This window comes from Fulmarus glacialis, unplaced genomic scaffold (assembly GCF_000690835.1).
Source record: "Fulmarus glacialis isolate BGI_N327 unplaced genomic scaffold, ASM69083v1 scaffold45649, whole genome shotgun sequence".
In the NCBI taxonomy this organism is placed as follows: Eukaryota; Metazoa; Chordata; class Aves; order Procellariiformes; family Procellariidae; genus Fulmarus; species Fulmarus glacialis.
In genome coordinates, this window is record NW_009234815.1 from 1 (window position 1) to 24,695 (window position 24,695).

The 24,695-nt window shown below is 36.0% G+C and overlaps 1 protein-coding gene across 1 annotated transcript in view; it reads right to left on the reverse strand.

Annotated features, from left to right (window-relative positions):
* Positions 1 to 1,519: 1,519 nt before the first annotated feature.
* Positions 1,520 to 24,695, reverse strand: part of GULP1 (GULP, engulfment adaptor PTB domain containing 1) — a gene marked incomplete at both ends in the record, with an annotated part of 31,426 nt that continues 8,250 nt past the window's right edge. Inside the window, 6 exons of the mRNA XM_009585765.1 lie at positions 1,520 to 1,612; positions 1,954 to 2,070; positions 4,613 to 4,750; positions 7,391 to 7,489; positions 17,647 to 17,718; positions 20,140 to 20,216. Of these exons, the coding sequence (XP_009584060.1) occupies positions 1,520 to 1,612; positions 1,954 to 2,070; positions 4,613 to 4,750; positions 7,391 to 7,489; positions 17,647 to 17,718; positions 20,140 to 20,216 (596 nt within the window). The remainder of the gene's footprint in view (positions 1,613 to 1,953; positions 2,071 to 4,612; positions 4,751 to 7,390; positions 7,490 to 17,646; positions 17,719 to 20,139; positions 20,217 to 24,695) is intronic.

The following is a 24,695-nucleotide window of genomic DNA, read 5'->3' on the forward strand; positions in this document are numbered from 1 at the left end:
TTTAAATATTAATAATTATCAATAATTATTACATAATTTTGTTGTAGTGTAAATTATATTTAAGCAATATGCATATTCATTGTACTAACAGTAATTAACAATAAAACACCATCTAGGGAGAGAATACAAACAGTTAGCAAATTTACAAATTTAGATCTTAAATCATTAATAAGGAATTAGACACCACTGTCTTAAAAGACAAAAGAAATATAAACGTGCTATAAGAAATATTTTAATTTTATTGCTAAATTTTTTTGAATTTTTTTGCTAAATGCAATTACCAAGTTCTTCACTAATTGAAATGAAAGAGAAAGGCATCTATCACAAGAGACTTAAGAGCCTGTTTAGTTGAATTCAAAGATACATTTAGTTATTATATGCATAAATAAAACAAACTAGCTGCCATCCTAATTAAGGAAAATAAAAGATTAAGGGATTGATTAAATTGATTTTAAATCTAGCATTAAAGTTGATTACCTTTCACTGAATGCTTCATGAGTAGGAAGACATCCATAATTCACAATTTTCACTGTGGGAGTTACGCAGTATTTATAATTTATGGTCCTCTCTCCTCTAAATAGATTTCAGTAAAATGAAATGACAGTTCCTCGTGGGAACAACCATCTAATCAATAGCAAGGGAGTGTATAGACACTACAGAAAAATTGTCATTACCATTACAAACATACTTTTACATTGCCCAAATTTCTAAACATCCATTTAAAGTGAAATGGTGTACATCCAGGGCAGGAACAAGGTGGCCCACAATGCACAGCTTAAAAGCAGTCCATCTTTTTCTAAGATTTTGCTATATGTACATTAAGAAATTTTATTTATTTTCACAGTTACTTAATGCTGTATAGATAGAATACGCTTGTAAGAAAAGGGGAGTCATTATAATCAGTCTGCAATGCAACCTGCATTTTATATAGATATAAAGTAGATATAAGTAACCATCAGTCAGTCATTTAAAAACGCTTTTGTCGTGATTATCTATTGGAACTGCAGCAAGTGTTAAAAAATTCCCATGATGAGGAACCCGCAACTTGCTCCTTTGTACCTACCCACTCAGTTAGTTCCTGAGACCTAATGACTCTTTTGAAAGGCAGACAAAATTTTTTAGAAGTCATTTAGAAAATGTCAGTTGTAAGTAACAATATGCCTGTGACAGAAAGTTCCCAGAAAAATCCTAAGTAGCATTGGTGAACCAGATCGTTTAAGTGCCAAACAGTTCTTCATCCTTACACGTCTACTAGGAGTATTTACTGTCTTTAGACAGCAACAAATAGGTATGACAAGAGGATTAAAGAACCACAATTTGAGAGACTGCAATTTGCACTTTTGTTGGCTTGTCACAATCTTACTGTTACTTCAATACTGCATTTCAACAGATATGGTACATGATCACTGTATGTTAATCATAATCACTGGAAACAGCATAGATGCTAATAATTACCATAACACGGATGATTATAAATTTAGAGTAACTTCAGACACAAGAGTTATGTTCGTGTACTTACCGGAGATGCATGTACCTGTGTTATTCTTAACTGGTTTTCCAAATCTTGAACTTTATTTTTCAGTTCTGTGTTTTCAGTTTCTAATTCCTGGATCTACAAAGCAAGTGGTTATTGCAACAGCTATTGGGATATTCATTCATTTCAACAACAACATTCACTAAGAATAAGTTTTATCTGAGATCTGGTGATTTAGAAGCAATTTTTAAGTAGTTATCTGATTACAAAAAATAATTAAACTTAAATTCCTGTATCTTCCATATTTCAACCTTGCTCTTCTCTTTGATGACCTTGCAAGATGGCAAAAAATAGTTTTTTTAATGCAGTTCTTAGCCATCTAAGAATAATGCTGGAAATTATGCTGTCACGGAAAGCAGATAAAACAAATACAGTAGCATGTTCTTTTATCTCTTTAAAAAATATAGTTCAGAACTTACTCTTTTCTGTAAACCTGCAATTTGTTTCCTTGTTTCAACATCTTTTCCTCCGGATTCCAGAAATTTCCTGTAAGCTAAGTCAAATGCTTGACCAATTGTTAAAGTTATCTCTTCCGCCTTTACATAAAACATAAGACTGAAATTAGTATATTGTAAAAATTTTATATAATTATTTTCATTTCAGATGATCACAAAATACTTTACACCATATATCATGTTCAAAGGGTTTGCTTCATCCATCAAGAAGTCAACACTGCAAAGGAGCATGGGAAACACTCTTCAGCAACATACTCTGACACAAAATGCTATGAATACAGCTTAAAAATACTTCAGATAAAGAAGGGAGACTGAACAGACAGAACACAATTAGCTAATTTTAGCATAATTTGTATAAATTATGCCTCTAATTTCTGTAAATACAGATAGCATGCTGCAGTATGTCTTTTTCTGATGATTTCTGAAACAAATACAGGCTTTTCTATCATTAAATAAATTGTTTTAATTTTAATGGGTTAAAGTTTTCATGATAATGGATGTTTTGACCTCTATTGCTTTTAAACTTATTTTCAACACTTATTTTTAGAAGTCCTATAAAATCTCAATCAGCATAGCATAGATAAATGTATTTACCTGTGCAAGTATTTCTGATTACAAAAATCCAACCAAACAGAATTTGCATTTATATGTGCAAAATATAGTAATTTAGCAGTGCTATGCTGATTCGCATCGTATTTTATGATGTGTATATACAATCCATACAGAAAATCTACTTTAAGAAAACAGAGATAAAAATAAGCGTACAAGAACCTGATTGAGTACACCAAGGTTTCAGAAAAAAACGCAGACTTACAGGAGGCACTAATAAAACGTGAATACACGGATATGCCATTTGCCTTAGAACTTCAGTAGAGAAAGTAAACACAGTAATCACTTTATTTTTTTTTTATTTGGCAGGGGAACAACAAAAAAAATTGGAAAAAACATTGATCTGACTAAAGCTAAACTAGAATTTTCTCTTCTTTATTGAAATGAAAACCTGAAATTGGTTGTTTCTCATGAAAGCAGAGCATTCTGCTCAATGCCAAGAATATTCTTCCTTTACTACCTGTAAGAACACGAAGGGCTGGATGCACAAAAATGGTACAGAACGTGATGCCCCCAGCCTTTTATCCATCAGCGCAACAGTAAAGTCATTCAGTAGAGGTGTGTGAATACCTGAGTTCTACAGGAATGGGGAATTAACCCCTCTATGTTTTTACTGTGAAAAAAAAACATATGGCCATCTTTATTAAAAAAAAATCACAAGTTAGACTGAATTAGACCAAAAAAGCTGGACTAGGACTGCTTTAGAGAATAACTGTTTATGTTAGTAAAAGAAAAGTGTAAGGGACACTAGAAGTACGCAGTCCTATCTTCTTGGAAGGATGAGGGTTGGCTGAAAGGAAAGGTACCAACTAAAGTGGGATCCTTTGAAATCTGACAGTCCTAATGAACAAAGACTGAAATTGAGGAAAGTAGTACAATAAGTGGAATATCAGGGTAGAGAGAAGAAGAAATGGTGCATTGGTTTGGAATAGAAATGCTACTAGTGTGCAGAGACTGCAAGGGCAATTTAAAATCATGGGAATATGTGAAAAAGAGACACGGGATAGAAATTTCAAGATAAATGAACAGATGTGTATAGCAATTCTGAACAGTATCTACTGAAGGCACTGGAGCAATGCAGGTGAACAACAAAATCACCAGAAACACTGTGAAGTAACACACAATGCTATATAATTGCATATAAATAGAAGTGAATATGCATCTTTTTCTAAAAAATGTATTACTTTCTTAGTATTTCTTTTGTATGATATCTCAGCTACTTCAGAATAAATCAAAAAGAGAGTCTCTACATTATAAAAAAACATAAACATCAATTTTTGGTGTTCATTCCAGTGGTTTTTATTTGTTAATTACTTTCTGCCAGGACAAACACATGACCCCGTTTCAGCTACACACCATTTTCTTCATTTCCTGTCCTAAAGTATTATTTTTTTCTCTGCTATTGCACATTTTTGAACAGTTGCCTTGTTCTAGCTCAGACATGAGAGAATGTCAGTGGTTGGTGGAAAGAATTCTCTAGTAGTGCATCACGGCATTAACAAACTTGAGAAAAGTGGTGGGGGTGCGGACAGAGAAGGGGGAACCTTGCTGTAAAAAAAAAAAGAAAAAAAATTGGAAAAAAAAAAGGAAAAAAAATTGGGGGGAAAAAAAAGAAAAAAACCCCAAACATCTGAGGCAGATACATCAGCAGAAGAGCCTGTGAGGGTCTCTCAGCCACCGGGTTGCAGCAATCTCTGCAAAACAGCTGTGCAAACATTTAAACTTTGGTGGGATGCAGTCTGTTCTCTGACAGTATTGCAGATGCTTGGCCTAGGGTATCGAGCTGGGTAGTAAGAATTGTCCCGGAAAACCACCTTAGAAGAAAAAAGGTCGTCTTCAAATTAATGCATCTGAGTTACAAGACAATATATTGGCATGAAAGTTTATATCAAAGTGACCCCAATTGAAAGGCAGGCTACCTGCCTTTATTAACCATTCCTGTTTTATTTCAAAGTAGACCAGCCAAAGTCTGTAACAGTCACCCAAATTCTTTTAAAGCGTCTTGCATACTTACACACTTTTCACTGTCAAATACATAGCACAGATGCTTATTTGATTCTGAGTCTTTGCATATGAAAGTAAATATTCTCTTGTCAGTTTTATCATCAGCACAAAATGATATCCTATGGAGTTGACAGTTGTGCTGGACTTCCTGCAAATAAAAAGGAAGATTATTTTCAAAAAATTACTATACTTGCTTAGGATAAAGATGCACAAAGTACATCTCTGGATTTCCTCATGTACATAAGAGCAGGCAAGTTGCAGTAACATTTTTGAATGTCTCTCATTGTATATGAGAGCACCCAAAAAAGGACTTAAAATAGGAAGTTAGCAAACTTATCTCCTAACAAATGTTCCCATTTTTACTGAATGTAAGCAGGAAGTTTTTATTTGGACAGCATTTATCTGGAAGTGTTTATTTGGACAGTAATTTCAGTTCTAGAAAATTGGTTTTACTGTTGCTTTCCATCCCTGTGCCATTTATTTAGGGACTGATTATGTAAAACACTCTGTTCTTTTTCCAGGTGCACAACATGTTATCCAAATACAGGGGCACAGAGAAATAAATTAGACATCTAAATAATTGCTTACTTAAGGTGTAACATAAACAGCTTTTAAACATTATTATTTGCATATTTTCGATACTATATTTCACTTTCCATTAAAAAGCATGTTCCGGCTATTTTAAAAAGTTGCCGTGGCAATACTCTTCAGCTGAGAGAGCTTGACAAGACTGAAATAAACTATCTCAACTTGGGTTTTTTTGTTGTTTTTCTTCAACAAGTCTCTTCTTGGTATTTTATTTTATTTGGCTTATTACATGGGAAAGCAGTATTTGCTTTAAAGGAAAATATGCAGTTTAGATGTGAACTATTATCTATTAAAAAAAAGAAAGTTTCTGTGCAGCACTGGGGTTCCCAGATTGCTGTAAGCTCATAAACATGGGTATGCCCTCTCTGCACACAACCATTTATCAAAAATATGTACCGTATGGGCAATCTTTTCCCCTTGCCCCAACTGGGTTCCTTTTCTCAGTCTTTACAGCCATTCTTCTTTACATCCTATTTCTCCTATGCCCCCAAATCTCTCTCACATTCAATCTCTTTCTGTTGTAGCTCTTTAACAGTTACATATAATAACACATGCTTGTTCTGGTTCTTTTAGGTTTATAGATCCACCTAACTATGTATCTTTTAAGGACAGAACCACTTTTCTATAATCCTCCTTTTTTGAGTGCCAAGTATAGAATCAAGTCCTGACACATGAGCAGGCCTCCTGTTCCTACCACAATTAATAGTCATCACATGAATATAAACCAATATTCCTCTGTAATATTATTGAAGTGATTTGTTTCAAAAACACGCAGAAAAAAATATTGTAATTGGCGATGGTAACACGGTATTTAAGTCATTTCCTAAAGCATCTATAAATTGTGCAAAAAGAAGGAAAACTTGATTCAAATTTACACTTACATGTAGCTTTAAGAAACGAAGTGGGGGAGAGTTGATTACCATTTTAGTTGTAATAACAGCATTGCTAAGAGATTAGAATGTTCCTATTCCCCCAGGAACTTCCATCCCACAGCTTTCTGTTAATCTCTGCAGGAAGAGTTAGGAAGACTAACATATTTTGACATTTGAAACTGCTATTTTAGAACAGTTTTTGCCAGGTTATGGGGTTTAGTACCCCCTTCTGCCCTATCACATAAGGAATATGCAAAAAATGCAATTAAAGTTGACATGGATATTTCTCGACCCCTCTGCTTATGAACTGTTGAATTGTGATTGTATCAAGAGTCTGAAGTGAAAATGGGTTGCAAGTAGATATAGTCTTGAACTAACGCTACCTTTTCTCAAAAGGCAGTATCACTGTCTGAATGGTAGCAATTATGCCAGAATTAAGAAGCAGTAACCAACAGTTCATTCAAATCCAACATTCAACATATGTATACAAGATTTAAGAGCACTGAGATGTTAAGAATTGCTGACTATTGAATAAATACTTTTTAGTTTGATTATATTTATCTCATTATTCCTCTTTGAAGTCTGTGAGGAGGATGTTTTGCTTACTATGTAACCCCTTCCAAAACGCCAGAGCAAACAAAGGAACAGAAAACCCATCCATGGGATGACTCAATGGACGTAACTGCTGAAAAGGCAGGAATTGTCACGCTGTGCCAGATGAAAAGCCTACAATAGTGCTTATGGCCTGCTACATGAAGTTTACAGAGAAATGGGTAACACATCTGAGAAACGTATGCATTCTAGGGAGGGGGGATACAATAAAAAAAATTTAAAAACACAAGAAAAGGAGGAAAAAAATGAACAGGGTAAGGAAAGAGAGGTGCAATTCCAAAGCAGCAGTATGAAGTCACTGCAGAGTCACTTGCAGAGTCACTGCAAACAAATTGTCTCCTCATTCACCTGCAACCACCTACATGTGGGCATCTACACAACGGTGACCAGTTGGAAAGTTGTTTATCATATGCGTTGTTAACATTTATTTACCACAGTGTTTTCATCTTCCTCAGAGTTTAAAAGTTCTGGCGTGAAAAGATTAAAAAAATTAAATCCCACATTAGCTACAGTCTGTATTTTGGAGTATCATGTACCTTCCTGGGAAGATGTCACCCATGTGTTGTAACAAGAAATGGTACTTTAGAAGACTTTTCCATCAACAGAATGGCCTTCATTATAATACTTTTTAAAAATATAAAACAATAAAAACATTAAAAACAGTTAAAACAATATTTAATTACTAGTTTAGCACCATAAACATATAAGCCTCTTACCTTTGTTTTTGGATCTAGAATTTTTACACCATAGATTGAGATTTGTAATTCAACTTTGGGAGTCTTCTGGCCTTCAGATTTCTTGATATGTCTTGCAAACTATAAGACGAAAAATACAACAACAATCACATTAACAGTAAGTTTTCTTTATTTTTTTGTATTACTTCTCATTTCCTCTCAACTCCTTCCACCTGAAGTTATTTCCTTCCTTCTTCAAAAAGGTCTTATAAACAGCACCTACCATTCCCAAAGTTGCAGTTGGGCACAGAACAGCATTTCTGACTGCACCAGGGGAGGTTTAGACTGGACATTAGGAAAAATTTCTTTACTGAAAGAGTGGTCAGGCCTTGGAACAGGCTGCCCAGGGAAGTGGTTGAGTCACCATCCCTGGAAGTATTTAAAAGACGTGTAGATGAGACGCTTAGGGACATGGTTTAGTGGGCATGGTGGTGTTGGGTTAACGGTTGGACTTGATGATCTTAGAGGTCTTTTCCAGCCTTAATAATTCTATGATTCTATGATTCTACTATAGAATATTCCTATAATTCAAGAAAAAAATATTTTAAAATTACTTAGCTGGTTCTCTTGAAACTTTTATCTGCTGTTTATGCATTTAATTTAAGCTTTTGCATGAGATTTCTAGGAAAACAGTAGATACATGAACACTTTCAGACAGTTTGTCAACTGCTTGGTTGTTGAGCAGTGAACATTGTTATGTTTTCCACATCCCACTATTTCTACACTCCTGTACACATGCACAGAGGGTACTTCCCGTATGTTCCTCTAAGGAAATCAGTTCTTTTAAACAGGTTCAGTGTGAAAGCACTATAGCTGTCAACACCTAAGAAATACTTGGTCTCTTCTATCATATTCTCAGGATTTATTTGCTAACAGTTCACTAGATGATGGCTAGACAACATTTCATATGACTGGGTCTGGTAATGTGTTCTATTCAATACATTTTCATCCTTTTATATCTCCTTTTCTAGCTGCTAGATCTGACTTGTCTTTCTCTCATGAACACTGCATATAAAATAAGCAAAGTATCTCAAATTTGCTACTGCATGGCAGTTAAGAAGTGTCATGAATTTGTGTAACTTTATTAGCAAAGATACGGAATTGCTCTATATTTTGGTCTGTTACCAGCCCTTTTCCTCTCAAGGCTTTGACAGCATGGAATGGTATTTTCAAATGCACAAATAAGGATGATGACTCACTGAAGGCTTGAGGAGTTGGAGTGTCTGCTTCACAGCTATATGTTTGAACACAGCAACCTCAAGCTTTCTCCCACTCAAGTATAATTGAGCGCATAATTCATCATCAGTACAATTAAGCTATACAAAAAGTCAATGAGGACAATGACTTTTAGTGGCATAAAGAGTCTAGGTTGCCAACAAAGGTGCTAATCTACCTTAAGAAGGGTTAGACCTGGAAGACAGAAGCCTGAATTACCTTGTGATTGTATTTGGTTGTAGCCAACTGAAACCTCCCCCACAAACACCTAAACCCCTGATTTTAATTAATTATTTATTTAAGTGAGAGTTGAGAGTTTGGTTTTTTGCTCTGTCCCTACTCCTATGCCAACTAGTACTTGGGAAAGCTTTCCATGAACTCAATTTGCACAATATGACTGTCTCCATCTATTTTATTTCATCTTGCTTGTAAGCAGCTCCGTTCACGGCAAATTATTAACTAGTTTTAAGAACCACCCTAAAAGCACATAATTAACCTGTTTTTCCCTGCCTCCCAATTTTATTCCTCATTTTGAACGCACACTTATTAAAAATTTTAGTAACGAAACATTAATTTATAATTAATCCTATTAACTTCATACAGTAACATGACCTACCCAAACAGTTTATTACTGATTAATGTATCACGTTAGCTGATAAGTATCACATGCTTCACAAATTAGTTAAAAAAACCCAACAAACCAAAAAAACAAACAAAAAACCCCACCTAAACCACGCTATGCTGTTCTCAAAACCAACTCTTAAATCTAAATACCCATTTTGCATTTCAATAGCTAGCATTGCTACAGTCACTGGCCAAATTTTTTATGAAGGTTTGTACACGATGACTTACTAGTGGAAACCAACTAGTCAAAAGTCAAGCAAATCTAACATAACTTCTAGTTCTGCCTCTTTTCAGTATCATGTATATAGCTCTTGCAAAATACGCATCCTTTTCCTGTCCTCCTATCTATCTTCAAGCCCATTTCTCACGTATTTAGAGTATACTTTGAAAACAGTTTAATGACTATCCCCATCCCCTTATTTTAATTAAGGTGGGTCATCTCATACACATCTTTTTATTTTAAAAAAAGCATTTTATAGAAAATAAAATTTAAAAAAACTAATCACTGGTTTACAGGCATTTTGGCCAACAACATTTCTTGACTTTCTAGGACAATTCGAATTTGCTACAGGAAAAAAATATTTTTTCTTTAATAAAAATCACTAATTAAACCCCCCCAAAACTGACTTAAATTTTATACTGTCAATTAAACCTGTTTGGTTCTTAAGTGTCTGCTTTAAAAAATAGGAAAATGATAGGTCAATCAATGTTTTATTAGCAGATCTTTTTCTACGATGAATATAAAACTTATCATCTTTCAGATCATTTTCATACATTTACTCAACATCCCCACCCCACCAGCTTTCCTTTCTGATTTGTAATTTGATTATGTCCTTTTATTGGGTAAAACTTTGAGGACATATGCGGTCCCTTTTCATAGTACAACAGGGCTTTGTGTTTGGCTCACTTTGCTACGCGTTAAATGGGATGACCACAAAACCCACAGATCACCTGGACAGTTTGAGCATCTCAATTTCCAATGTAATTTACAGTGCACAGAAACATACCTATGCAATAGATAATCCTGGGGCACACCTCAATTTGGAACAGCCTTGAAAATGAGTGAACCCTGGCTTTTTGGAAATGTCCCTTTATAAACAAGATGCACACAAATATTTCTGTGCAGTAATGAAGAGGAGGCATAAATAATATTTGATTTCACTGAGTTAAAGCCATAGTGTATGTTGAGAATGATGATGAAATGCTTGGTTTCACCTCATCAGAGTTCCGAACAACAGCTACAACATGAAAACTTTCTAAAATAAGTAGATCTGAATAACTTGCACGAGTTTTAGAACAGCTGGCCAAAGCTTGCTCCAAGTAGTCAAGAAGTCTTACGACACTGCGGAAGTTCCAGAAGATAACTCTGTGCCAATACTAAAAAAAGGGTAAACAAAATGACCCTACCACGTCTCTACTCTCAAAAGGCATAAATCAAGTTCAAGAACTAGAGAATTCAAGTGAAATGAAATTAATGATAATCAATATGAATTTTACAAAAAATGCAGCTTGTCAAAATAGACAAAGCATTTGACTGAGTTTTGCATGCCATTATATTTAGGAAATGAAGCAATACAAAGAAAGTATTAGTTAAGTTAGTTACATTAGTCTCCAGATGCAGTTATAAACAGGAAATTGTCATTGGGAAGATATGTTTCTAATGTATCCCATCAGGGTTTATTTCTTAAGCATGACATTATTGAACAATGACCAGGAGGAAAGTAATTACTGATAAAATCTGCAGGCAGAAAAAATAAGAGGAAAAAGTGGGGAGAAAAGTAACTAATGATTTGAAATCTAAAATCATTACAGAGGAAGCTTGCAGATCACAACGGCTTGATGGAGGGGCAAATAACACAGAGAATACCTCACCAACCAGAACACACAGATTGCCTGTACGCAAACAAACCATCTCTGTTGCAGTACCAATTTTGCAAATCATACATATGGGAACAAACTTTCTTTCTTGGGAGACTACCCTGTGAAGATGGAACTAAGAAATCTTGATGTCACGGTAGACTTTCTGCTAACTGTGGACTCTTCTCATGAAGCTACGCTTGGGAAGATTAATGCAATCCTTGGGTATTTCAAAAAGATCCTTGAGATGACAACAACGGCTGCACTGCATCAGCTGCTTGTGAGAAACTACTCAAATTTTATGTTCTGAGGTTTTCAAATGCAGCAGGATGTTGACAAAATGGAGAAAGATCACGGGATAGTTGCAAAAGTTAGCAGATGACTGGAAACCCACTTTATAAGAAACTTCATCAAATCAAAAACAAGCTAATGGTGAAAGAAAAACAAAAAAGAATCTCTTCAACACAGACACCCAGAGAGACAAACAAGCTTTTTAATCAAAGGTTTACTGAGATACAGTGACTGAAAAGTACACATAGATAAATTCAGAAAATCTGGTGCAGTTACTTTCTTAAAGCTTTTCCTGCCCACTCCTTATTATGTGTAATAACAGATAACATACAGATACTGATCAGTAATTTCTTTTGTATCTGACCTTCTCTAGAAAGGTAAGTTCAGCTACCTCTCAAACTTGTGCAGGGTTTGAACAGCAAATCCTAACACTTAGTCAGGTATCAGCCAATTTGCATTTTTTTCTTCTCTCTCTTTTTCCTACTCATTCCTTCTACCTAAAAAGGACCCTGAGGGACCTCTGGACAGGGCAGATTTACAAACATTATTTTCTCCTTTCAGCACACATTTGAAACAAAGTAATATTTGTAACTCACACAGTAACAAGATTATTTAAGAGGGTAAAAATCTGTAGCCTCCCATTGGCATCAAAATGGACAATGATATAAAATTATAGTAAGTCACTGCATGGCTTGGGAAGAGATACGATGGGCCAAATTCTTAAGCTGTTAGCTTATACATATATTGTTCTCAGGCAAAACACCCAGATTTGGCCCAATAATAATATGAGCAGCTCGGTGGGATGGGCTAGCTTTTATTTAACTGCTTTGGAATTAACATCATGTTTTCCTTGAATCTTTTAGGGAAAGCAACAGATAAAAATAAATCTATCTTCTATGGTTTATTTAGCTTTAAAAATAAAGAAGAAAAAACTTCCATATATCTTGTCTTTTATTACTGTAGCAGGGAAAATTGCAAACTTTGAGACTCTTACTAAAATTACATTTGAAATGCTTATGCATCAAGTCTTAGCAAACTACAATCAGAGGGTTAATCAGCAAAAATAACATGAGGAAAAAAATCACGTTTTAAGAACAGCCAGGAGCTTTAGTTAAAGAAATAACGGTTAAAAGAAATTTTATCAAAATCAATTTAAGCTATGCAAATCAAAACTATGTGCTTTTATTTAATATTTACACCTCACTGCACAATGCAAGAGTTTATTAAAAAAACCTCGAAACATCAAAGGTAGACGTTTCTGTGATTTGAGTGCTAATCTTCAGCCTAGGGCATAGAGGTTCAACTCCTTCATTTCACGCAGGCTTCCAGTGAGACATCAGGCATTGCACTTCATGTGGACACCTTAGAAGACATCTGTTTGAGGGCAACGTAGTTGTCTAAGCTGAGACATAGCTTTATACCTGGCTTTGAGAAGATGTTTTTCCTCTTTTTTCATAACAACATTCACTATAAGGAAGGATGCCTGAAAAAAAAATAGGCCGTATTTCTTTTGCAGTGACTACATATCATCTTTTTGGTCATCTTATGGTCCAAACTCTCATGCACGTTTTATGTGGGTATAAAATTATAACCTCTGAAAAATAGCTGTCAAGAAGAGGAAAAGGATGAAAAGGCCACAGATATGTGAACTTGAATCTCTCGATAATCATCTGGGTAGGGAAAAAGCTGTCTCAGAAATCCATTTCTATGGAATATGTTGTATTTTATTTTCCAAACGCACATGGGACTGAGAGGAAGGCTATTGGTCTATAACCACAGTGTAGAAGACAATGCAGTACAGTCTTTTTTCTCTCTCTCACTCCCTGAAGGGTTTTTTTGTTTGTTGGGTTTTTTTTGTTTGTTTTGGGTTTTTTTGTTGTTTGGTTTGGTTTGGTTTGGTTTTGGGGGGGGGCGGGATGTTAGCGTGTTTTTTTTTGTTTTGGGAGTTTTTTGGTTGTTATTTTGTTTGGTGGTGTGGGGTTTTGGGGTTTTTTGGTGGTGGCTTTTTGGTTGGGTGTTTTGTTTTGAGAGAGAGAGGGTAAACAGGTATTCTCTTCTTCAACTCTTCTCCTCTTATCTGCTTTGGTCTTCAGGCTGCCCCTCGCTGGTCCCGAACCACACATTCTGCTTTCTCCAGTACTTCAAAGAGAACAGTTATGTTTGTAAGGCTTGACTGGAAACCTCTTTATCCCAATATTAAAAGATTTTCTGTACTCCACCCTCCTCTGTCCTTTCAACAACAAATGAAACCCAGCTTTAACATGAAGGGGAGCTCAGAACAACGTCCACTGATGGTCCATTAAGGGCAGCAGCAGGAGAGCACCACAGCATATGTGGAGGTGTGTGAAAGAGCACTCTTCACTTTGTGTGTCCTTACCGGTCAAGGAGCTGATGAAGAATATTTCAAGTGGCTTCAAAGTGATTAATTCTATTTACATTATCACTGGTCATCTCCACTTACAGAAGAAAAGAAGAAGGAGAAAAGGAGACTAGGTTGGAAGTTGGGTAAGAGAACAGCCTTAAGTTTGGTCCTCACAAAAACATCCCTTTGAAGACTGTAAAAGGAACAGTCTAAATCTCAGGTGTTTATTTCTGCATTCTCCCTAACACTCTTCCACGAGTTTTTTTACTAGCGGTCTCGTTATGCTGCCCTTTCCATCAGTTATGCTGATCTTTCCACCTGTTCTCACTTCTGGCAACCCTTCAAGCACTTTTTGAGAAAGACCAAATTCATTCCTACAGTCTGATTTAGAAGTTATATCTCCCATTCATCAAGGAAAGTAATAATTTCATTTTATAAAATAAAGTGTGATTTGACAATGTTTACATATTTGAATAATGTAGGCATGTTCTGATACAACATCTTGGTACCATTTTCCTTAGCTTTTGTTTCATTCTAGAAATTAGTTTGACTAAAAACTGGAAGGAAAAAATTGTTTATAACAAATGATGAGAACAGTTCACCTTACCTTAGAAATAAAAATACACATTTTAAAACATTAGTGTCCAACTTTCTTCCTTCTCCTGCAGTACAGCTCCAAGAAATTTGAAAACGCAAGGGGAAATCCCAACTAGATAAAACCACTGGACAACCCTCTAGAAAAATTTAGTATAGATGTTTGAAAAAACTCTATATTCAAATTGCAACTGACTCAGCAAAATTGTCAAGTGTTTAGAAAATGTAGCAGTAGTATTTGTGATAAAACAGGTACAATGAAGCATCAAGAAAAATTTCCTCCAAGTTATTGTATTTTACTGTAGAACATCAGCTCCACCTGCTGGTAAAAGTAAGTTCATGGAATGGCATGCTACAGTTTTGCACAAACCTATGTTTGGCAAGTGAAGAGTCTTTGTGTTGTATGAGTCAAGAGCTTTTGATTTAAAGTAAAGAGTTGTATATCAAATGTCTATCCTGACACAGTTTGATGACATGATGCTTAAGAAAAATAGTTTACAGTGACAGTATTTCATGGTCTATATATCACTGTAAGCACGTGACTTCAAAAGGTTATTAGTGCAATGCACGCCAGTTGTAAAAATAGCTCCAAATATTAAGAATGGGTCAGCTGTTTTTCTGCTAGCTATTAATTTTCATTAAAAACAAATTATGATTAACAACATTGTGATTAAAACCAAATCCATATAATAAAAAATATAAATATAACATCACAAGCTACACATCTTTTAAAAACTCTTCTACTCAAAAAACCACTATGTTTTCTTTCAATATAAGACATTAGTTTTCAAGCCGTTTTCACTGGTTTAAAATTTTTAATTAACATTTCCTAGAAACAAGCTAGAGACGTGTGGTTAATAGTAAAATCCAGCACCCTCTAGGCTTCTCTTCAAAGAATTCAGATGCACAACATAAATCAATGTTAAAATGAGCATTCACTTAATTAAGGATTGTTTCAAACATAAAAACTATTGCTCTCTGAATTCTGTTCCAAGATTTTTCAAGTCTTTTCAAAAGTTGTCTTTAATTACTTTGTGAGTTTTCTAATAAACTTGTGATTATCTAAGCTCCAAACTTCCAAGCTTGAAGAAAATAGTGTAATTCTGGCAGCAACGACTCAGTCATGTATCTCCAAGGCGGTTTATTTAGGGAACATGTGTAAAAAGTTAGAACAGATATCTACGTACTCCAATGACACCACAAATATATACAACAAATTTCTACTTCTAAATTTTAGTGCTAGGCTGACAAATGTTTTTTCCCAAGAAAGGAAAATAGTTCTGGCTCTTCCTACACTTCAGAGAACAGTTACTTGAAATCCTTTTTGGACCTGCTTTCAGAGCAAACTATTTCAAGGTACCAAATCATACAATCCAACCCACCAAAAGCTTCCAGTGATCAGTGAGAACCCAGGTTAGCCTGGAGTTCCACCAGTGAGTTAGAGACACTTAGCAGCTGCTTTACTTGGGAGGAGTCTGATAAAACATAGTTAAAATAGAATCAAAACTTCTCCATAACAGGATGTTCTCTTGACAGATTTCTGCACAGAATTAACTTTGCTCAGGGTAATGGAATTTTATAAACACAAAACATCTAACACAACAGGCTTCACTCCAGTAAACTGTACGAGGTGCACACAAAACCATACATTTTGTTTCCACTGGTAGCATGCTGCAATGGTTGAAAAAAGGTCATACTTACATTAGCCTAAAACACTTGAAAACAACTAGGCAATAATGTCTCTGATGAACTGCAGCAGAGTAAATCTTTTTGGTGTAAAACATTTTAGGAATTGACTAAGCGAATCTTTAAAGGCAGCTGTACTATTTTGGTAAAGCGAAAATAATGGCAAAGAACTTCTGTTTCAATACTTTAGAACAATTACTAATCAATCTTGTAAAGATGGCATTTTAAAGGGAAACCTCACTCTTAAAAGCTGAGCTACATGAATAGTGTTTCATGCTGCCTTTCTTTTTTATTATAGTAATAACACAGAATCAAATTTTTCAATATTGATACCCAAAATTTTCTGTCCATTTCTGAGGAACTTCTGTTTAAATCAATAACGAAAACCCTACAAAAAGTCATGGAAAGTACAATAGTAGGCAGAACAATTTTTACATCTAAATAAACTAACGCTCCAATAGCTCTAAGCAGCTAAGCACGAAACAGTGCAATTCCACAGCAATGTGAGTTAGCAGACAAATCAGCATTCCCTATCACAACTTACAGCATTTGTAGAGCTTTAAGCATATTAGCTGTCACTCAGTCAAGTCAAAGCCATGTTACCAGTTAGCAACCCTCAACAAGTCATTTCACTAGGATACTTTCTAATTGCCTACTGAGTCCCTCAGTACCCAAGAACATAAAACCAAGAAGAAATTGTAAATGTCTGATTTTCTCAGCCGTCTGTGTGCAGCAGCACATAGATGGTGTTTGTGCACACAGACCTTTTCCAGCTAAACATGAAGACCTGGAGGACAAGGCAGTAATGCCCCTTGTCATAAACAGGCTTGGTTTGTAAACCCTATTCTCTCACTACAGCTCTATTCCAGACGTATCACCAATTATCACATCTGGAGGGTGAACAACATTCATGCCAGTGTCACAAAACTTCACCTCCGGTCTAACAGTCAGTTTACATGGATCAGACACGCTAGCTTTAGGTGAAGAGCAGTCAGTGACAGCCAGTACCCATAGAGCTATCACAGCCCACTTATGGCGTGGTTTGACATTCTTGCTCCTGTTCTCTGGCACCAACAGCTTACCTTAAGTGGGTGGGTACTCTGTGTTTTGCAACAAGAGGCAACTTACCTAACTGGGGCTCATAGGAAGCAAAGCACAGCCCAGAGAAATGCAGGACAGGCATTACTGAAGTCACTAGTTTTTTGGTCAAGGAAGAGTTCATTTTCTTAAATTCTCTGGCAACACGTTTGGAGTGCCATAATTAGAGGCATTCAATAGCCATAAAGTAAGGATGGCAGCTAAAACAAATTGTTGCTACCTAAGTTAGTATTAACGAAGCCCTAAAGTTTCCAATGAACAAGCATTACACACTAAGGTACACAAACTTTATACTACAAATAATTATATAATCTAGGAGACAACTAAATATTTGTACAGAAGAACATCTGATAATACGGACATAATAGGGAAGGGCCTACACACCAGTGAAGAGATTAGTAAAAGCAACTTCTTCTAGAACCAATGAATTTACCTACACTTACAAAGTGTCTTATCTGTGAAAACAGGTTAAGAATACATTCCATTTATTTCATTAAAAATTCTTTCTTACCTTTAATTTTCTAACAGCATCTCTTACAACTTCTGTGCCTTTGGGCTGCTCCACTTCCGTACTGCCAAGAAACTGAAAAAATTGTAATTTGTGAGAAATAAGTTATGCATTGAAACACCTAATTAACTCAAGTAATCATATTTTCCAATTATTGCCAAATAACATTTTGGAAAGACAATCATTTCAATAGTTGATAAATAAAAAATCTTCATACAGCTATTTCTAATCAAGAGAGTAACAAAAATTAAATTCTAATTAGACAAATATAAGAGTTATTAAAAACAGCTTTTAAAAAACATTTTATCTCGATCCTATACAAGTCTGTAAATTAGAGGTTAAGTACCTTTTTCCACTGGGAAATTGTCATTTTGGTAATATAATCTTTTTTGGAAAATAATGAAAAAATGCCAAAAAAATACTGATATAAGATACTTCCCGTGAATCAACATAAGCCAATGGTTTGGACTATGTTACTAAAACTTTCATACAGTGATGCAAGATAAATTAAAAAGGCCTGTTTTTTGCTCTCAGAGCTGCTTGGTACAGTAATTTCATAGATTTAAAGGAACTAGGCTTCAAGTTACATAAAAACAAGGCTCATATTAAAAGAATTTCTACTAGAGATCATATTTTTACCAAGTAAGGTTTTAATGAAAACCAAACATACAGCTGTTAATATACAAAGCATGATACTTCAAGGGGACCTTACCATTTCTTTATTTGTACACTGAAATGCCTTTACGTTCTTCCGTACAGTTTTGCTTGCCTTCTACTATACTGTTATGAAAGGTACCATAACCCTGCCCAAACCGTACCTGGGTAATAATTTAAATAATTTCAAATTGCCTGATTTTCACATTGAGGTACAGTTGATATAAGTCACACCATGTACCTGTACATGCCAAAATAATGCTAGCAAGAAAGAACAACCCCTTTTTTTTCTCTAAAGTACACAATTTTCTGTGTAACATGACACACAGAGGTATGTATAATTTTTAAGTCTTAGCAGTTTCAAAAGGAACTTAAATTTGCCAAGCTACAGATGCTTTCAACATAGTAATTCTAAAGTTTTTAATTCTATTAAAACTTTGAAATGTGTTTACTGTAGTCAATGTGCTCAAGCTTTGCAGCTCTACCAAGAATTAAGTCTCATTATAAATTTGCTCCTGACTTTGAAATATGAGGTGCCATCTTGAATACAACAGTGTGCAAATCAAAACACTAGGCACATCTGCTGTCAATACTCGCTACTACTACAGTTCTCCAGCTAGGAGACCAAGGTTTTCTAATAACAAAGCAGAAACCTCTATTATTGATTTGTTATGCAACATCTCCAATGACTTTAAATAGAGGGTGTGTTCTTCCCTGGAAAAGTGACAGTTGCAGAAAATCATAGAATCATAGAATCATTAAGGTTGGAAAAGCCCTCTAAGATCATCAAGTCCAACCGTTAACCCAACACCACCAGGCCCACTAAACCATGTCCCTAAGCGTCTCATCTACATGTCTTTTAAATACTTCCAGGGATGGTGACTCCACCACTTCCCTGGGCAGCCTGTTCCAAGGCCTGACCACTCTTTCAGTAAAGAAGTTTTTCCTGATGTCCAATCTAAACCTCCCCTGGCGCAACCTGAGGCCATTTCCTCTCGTCCTATCGCTGGTTACTTGGGAGAAGAGACCAACCCCCACCTCGCTACAACCTCCTTTCAGGTAGTTGTAGAGCGCGATGAGGTCTCCCCTCAGCCTCCTCTTCTCCAGGCTAAACAGCCCCAGTTCCCTCAGCCGCTCCTCATAAGACTTGTTCTCTAGACCCTTCACCAGCTTCGTTGCCCTTCTCTGGACACGCTCCAGCACCTCAGTGTCCTTCTTGCAGGGAGAGGCCCAAAACTGAACACAGTATTCGAGGTGCGGCCTCACCAGGGCCGAGTACAGGGGCACGATCACCTCCCTACTCCACGCTATTTCTGATATGACATTATGGATACTACATGTGACAGACAGAAAGGGAAAGGTGAGTGAACCTATGTAAGCAAATGTGAGTTAAAAAAAAGGTAACCACAAGCTTGAATGGACAAGAAAGAAAGTAGATAAGGACAGATGAGAATCTAACAGGAATACTAACAATACCAGATATCTGTACACAAGCATATTTATATACCACACACTTGGCTTCCTGTAAAGTTTGTGAGCAGGCTGGGGTACATTATATACAGTACAGGAATCCTGCACAAACACAGGAAATAACAGCTGCAAGTGTGTACGAGGCTCAGTTAACAGAGAACACAGATCGCTGCTGCCCATGGTGAAGTGGAAGATGGCTGAACATACTTCATCCACATGTGTTTCCTAATATTTGTGTAGTTTTGAAACTGGCAGCTCCAGAGGCATTATCAATGTAAGCAGCCTGGTACTTCTTGACACACATTTAGGGCCAGGCCTTGGGTGGAATTGTGTCAAGTACACTTCTAGATGCCCTGGGGTACTCTGCCTCACCTGCAGCCACTTCTCCAGAAGGGCACAGGGCTGTCCCAAGTTTCTTATTTGCTTACTTCCATCCAGATGACTGAGATCTGAGATAGGAAAAGATACCTCAAAAGCAATAGAGTAATTTCCCCTCCCCTTCCCTCTCAGCTATCTCCCTCTAATTCAAAGTCCAAGAAAGATGAAGTATGTATCTTCATTGTATTCAATAAATCCCAGTAGCAGACCAATCTTTCTACGAACAATAGCTTCCATAAATACTGTTTTCCCAGGGGCTTGTACCTCATGCTAATTCACATTACTGCCTTAGAAACTGTAAGCACCAAATTAAGCTTCTGCCACAGCCGGGGCATCTGTTAAATTTCACTGAATTTGTAAGCCCATAGTAATGTTCCCCAAATCAGAAATTACCATTTCTGATCATGGAGGGGAGGGAGAAGCAGACGTCTAAATAGAAAGATAAATTGCTGAAAGCACAGTTTAAATGACCGACAAAACCTGAAGAAACACATACGAACTGGGTTTGCTCAACAATTTACAAAAGAAATAAACAACCAAGACCCAAAATATATGGAAACATCATGAGCATTACTTCAATATTTATGGAACATAACTTTACTGCGTTCAGCTCTGGGGCCCCCAACATAAGAAGGACACGGACCTGTTGGAGCAAGTCCAGAGGACAGCCATGAAGATGATCAGAGGGCTGAAGCACCTCTCCTATGAAGACAGGCTGAGAGAGTTGGGGTTGTTCAGCCTGGAGAAGAGAAGGCTCTGGGGAGATCTGATAGCAGCCTTCCAGTACCGGAAGGGGGCCTACAAGAAAGCTGGAGAGGGACTTTTTACAAGGGCATGTGGTGATAGGGGAAGGGGTAATGGCATTAAACTGAAAGAGGGTAGATTTAGATTACATATAAGGAAGAAATTCATCGCTCTGAGGGTGGTGAGGCACTGGAACAGGTTGCCCAGAGAAGTTGTGGATGCCCAATCCCTGGAAGTGTTCAAGGCCAGGTTGGATGGGGCTTTGAGCAACCTGGTCTAGTGGAAGGTGTCCCTGCCCATGGCAGGGGGTTGGAACTAGATGATCTTTAAGGTCCCTTCCAACCCAAACCATTCTATGATTCTATGATTAACCAACCAGAATTTCACCAGTCATTCGCAATGTGCTGCCTTCCAGATGAGTATTGGTTTTGACATTAAGCATCACTACTGAAATTTTTATTGCTCTCAGCAGTTTTGAGCTGGATGTGGAATTAGAGCTTATGCTTAATAAACTATTCAGCGTAGGAAAATATAGTGAGATACATTTAATCCAGAAATACACAGAAGATTTCTAGCTTAAGTATTAATATCAATCAGAGATGATGAGACCATGCCATGGGTTGCATTGTTTGTATCTGATATATATTTGTACCTTTGTTAACTGCAGTTCTATTTTTTTTTTATTCAGGTAAGCTCAAATTTTAGTTATAACTGCTTACACATTTCATGCCTGACCTTCGTAAGCACTCTCATTTGATTTATTTATTTATTTTTGGTAAGAGAGTAATAAAGAGAAAAACAGCAATTAAGAACAAATATTCTGAATATTTGTATTAATTAGACTGATCTATGTTGGGACAAAATATTCACAGAATTTCAAATCAAGACAAGTTATTTTCTAATTATAACAAAAGAATGGCTATGCAATATAGGTTTAACGTACAGCTAATGTATTAACTGGAAGCTTTTTATTGCTTGCTTTTTCATCTGTTCTGTACCTTTTCTGTGTGATCTGCCCAATCACTGTATTCTGTTTAATATTAGGCACCAATTCCTATGGCATTACTCGTAATAGTTAAGCTAAGTAAACATGTATGTATTTGCAAAGCTGAGACTTTAGATGACAAAATGTGACGAAGGCCTCTGTGTTTGTATAATCCCTAACACAATGGATGCGCTGCCACCTCCGGGACTTCTAAAGTAAATAACTAAAAACTAATCCACCATCCTCATTAAATAGGGAGACGGCCATTTCATTATGGTCTTTTCAGCAGATTTTTCTCACCAAATCTCACACAGAGAACAAATATTTGTTATATCAGGATTCGGAACAGCTGAATGGCATGAATAGTATAAATATTAACCGTGGAAGAGTTTCTGCAACAAAAATTTCAAAGCAAAATTGGTAAATATGAAACTCCCCTTTTCAAGATCAGGCTCCTTTAGAAAGCAATACTGATGCAGAATTCTAGATGGGAACTTTAAAAGTCAGCGATTGCTTTAGTCACTTCAGGTTCCCTCCCGCAGCTATGGCCCTCCTGCAGACCCAGCTGACAAGGAACAACAACAACAACAACATGAAATATAATTGTTCCAGAGAGTCAAGCTAATACAACTCCCATGCTTAATTTAATTGCAGAATAGACAAACAGAAAATAATGTAGCAGTTCCCCTTGAGATCATTCACTATTAATCCTATATGCAATTTAATAAATGCATTAATTTCTTAAGTTTTCATTAACATCAAATACATAATATAGATTAAAAATGTTTACATATGATTTTTAGATGTATTTACTGTTTGCAACTAGTAAAAGGGTTATTCTTGAAGTTCGTGTACTTCATACATAATAAGCCAATTAAAAAAAAATGCTCAATAAGTTAGGCATGCCACTAGACTCATCTTTTTCAATACATATATTTTTTAAGATTAGTGCTAACGAGAAGGATGAGCATGACATTTAATATTTTGTGTAACATAAAGCAAGCTAAGGCAATCTTTTCGCCATATAAATTACTACACATTTTTCATTGCAGTCTGCCATTCTTCCCAACACATTCCCTACAAACTGATGAAAGGTTATTTTTCTAATATATTACTTATTCTGATCTCACTTGCAGCTGTCTATAATCAGAGAAATAGCTTTTATGAGGTCAACAGATCTTATCAGTCAAATCAGTTTAACTGTTCCTTTAAAGTATATTAAGGCTTGTTTTTCCCTCACTGATGTTTTTGATGTCATTCAGAAAGTGAGCTGTTGAGCAGCCATATACAAGAAAAACACCTCAGATCAAACTGTTTATAATCTAATATTAGCAGACAACAAGATGTGCTCGGTCCACATGCAAATACTTGCAAGATAGTACAGCTGCGGAGAATTAACAGACACTATTTCATCGTATTAGAATCAACATAAGTTTTATCGTTCACAGCAACTGGGAGAATAATTCAGCCCTGTAATGGCTAGGAGGGCTGTCTTACACAACAAACTAGTAAACAGATCCTTTGTGGGGAATATACGTTCCTTCGGAATGTAGTTGAAATGAAAATTTTCCTGTGCGTTTAACTTGAGCAAGACATGTTTTGGTCCAATTCCCTAGTGAAATTATTAAAAGTGCTTTTATAGTTGTACTTTGGCTGGAGAAACTACTAAAATAAAAGAAAAGGTAAGTCTTTTTTAGTTTTATTTTGCTGGCTCAATTAAAAGTCAAGTCAAACGTAGGGCAACTTCATGCATTCAGAATCCTTTACAGTTCTGATAAGTCTATTGCTGTTATCACATACCCAATAGCTATTAGTAAGGTCAGGTGAATTGTTAAGGTTAACAGTTCACTTTTTTTCCTTGTCATTAACACGACACTCTCCAGTAATTCTTCCCACTGTCAGTTAACATTTTTGACCCTCAAAATTCTACTTTTTTTTTACATGCAAAGTATATCCAAGTGCTTTTCTTCAAAACCTAGGGGGAATAGAAAAAAACATATCCATCCTTTGGAAAAGTTAGTTTCACCGGGGTCAAAAAAATTATTAAACCTACAACTTGACTAAGAAATAGTTTTAGGTGCACTTTTGAATATTTAACATAGACTTCCACTCTTCCAGTAGAGAGCAGTATAGGATATTTTAGGAATAAAACAACATCTGTTTTCTTTTGTCACCACATTTCAATCTTTAAAAAAAACCAGTCTTTCACAGTGCCACAATTCTTTATTACTCTGAAATCCCTGAACATTAAAAGTTCTTTTATGCAAATTTAAATGCATAATTATATGAAAAAAAAAAACCTTACCAAACTCATACAATAAAGAAAGGAAAAAAGCAATGCAAAATTACTGGATACCTGCTGTCAAAATATGACAAATTAGCTCCTTCTACAGCAGAAGTTGAAGGGATGTTGATTTACTGATGAAAGGAAGACAAATGTATCCACATTCTGATAACATCAGAATGACAGTATATAATATAAAACCAGAAAGAAAGAGAAGTGGAACCAGTTTTGAAGCTATGCAGAAAATAGATGAACAAATGTCTAAGCTGTTAATCACTTCCTAAGACATGAACAATTTTTGTTCAGCCTTGCATACATGAGTCTTCTCCGTCAATTAAACAGAAGTACAATATGGACTATAAAATACACACCTCTTTCTATTTTGGGTTCCTTCTCTTTCCCCACCCTACAGTCCAGTTCCCCACCTGTAACAGCCTCCTTGGTTCTCTACCAATACATGTTTTTGCCAGAACACATAAATGTTTGGATTTTTCCCTTTTGGGGAGCACTCCTCTGGTGACACCTTAAAAACAACTG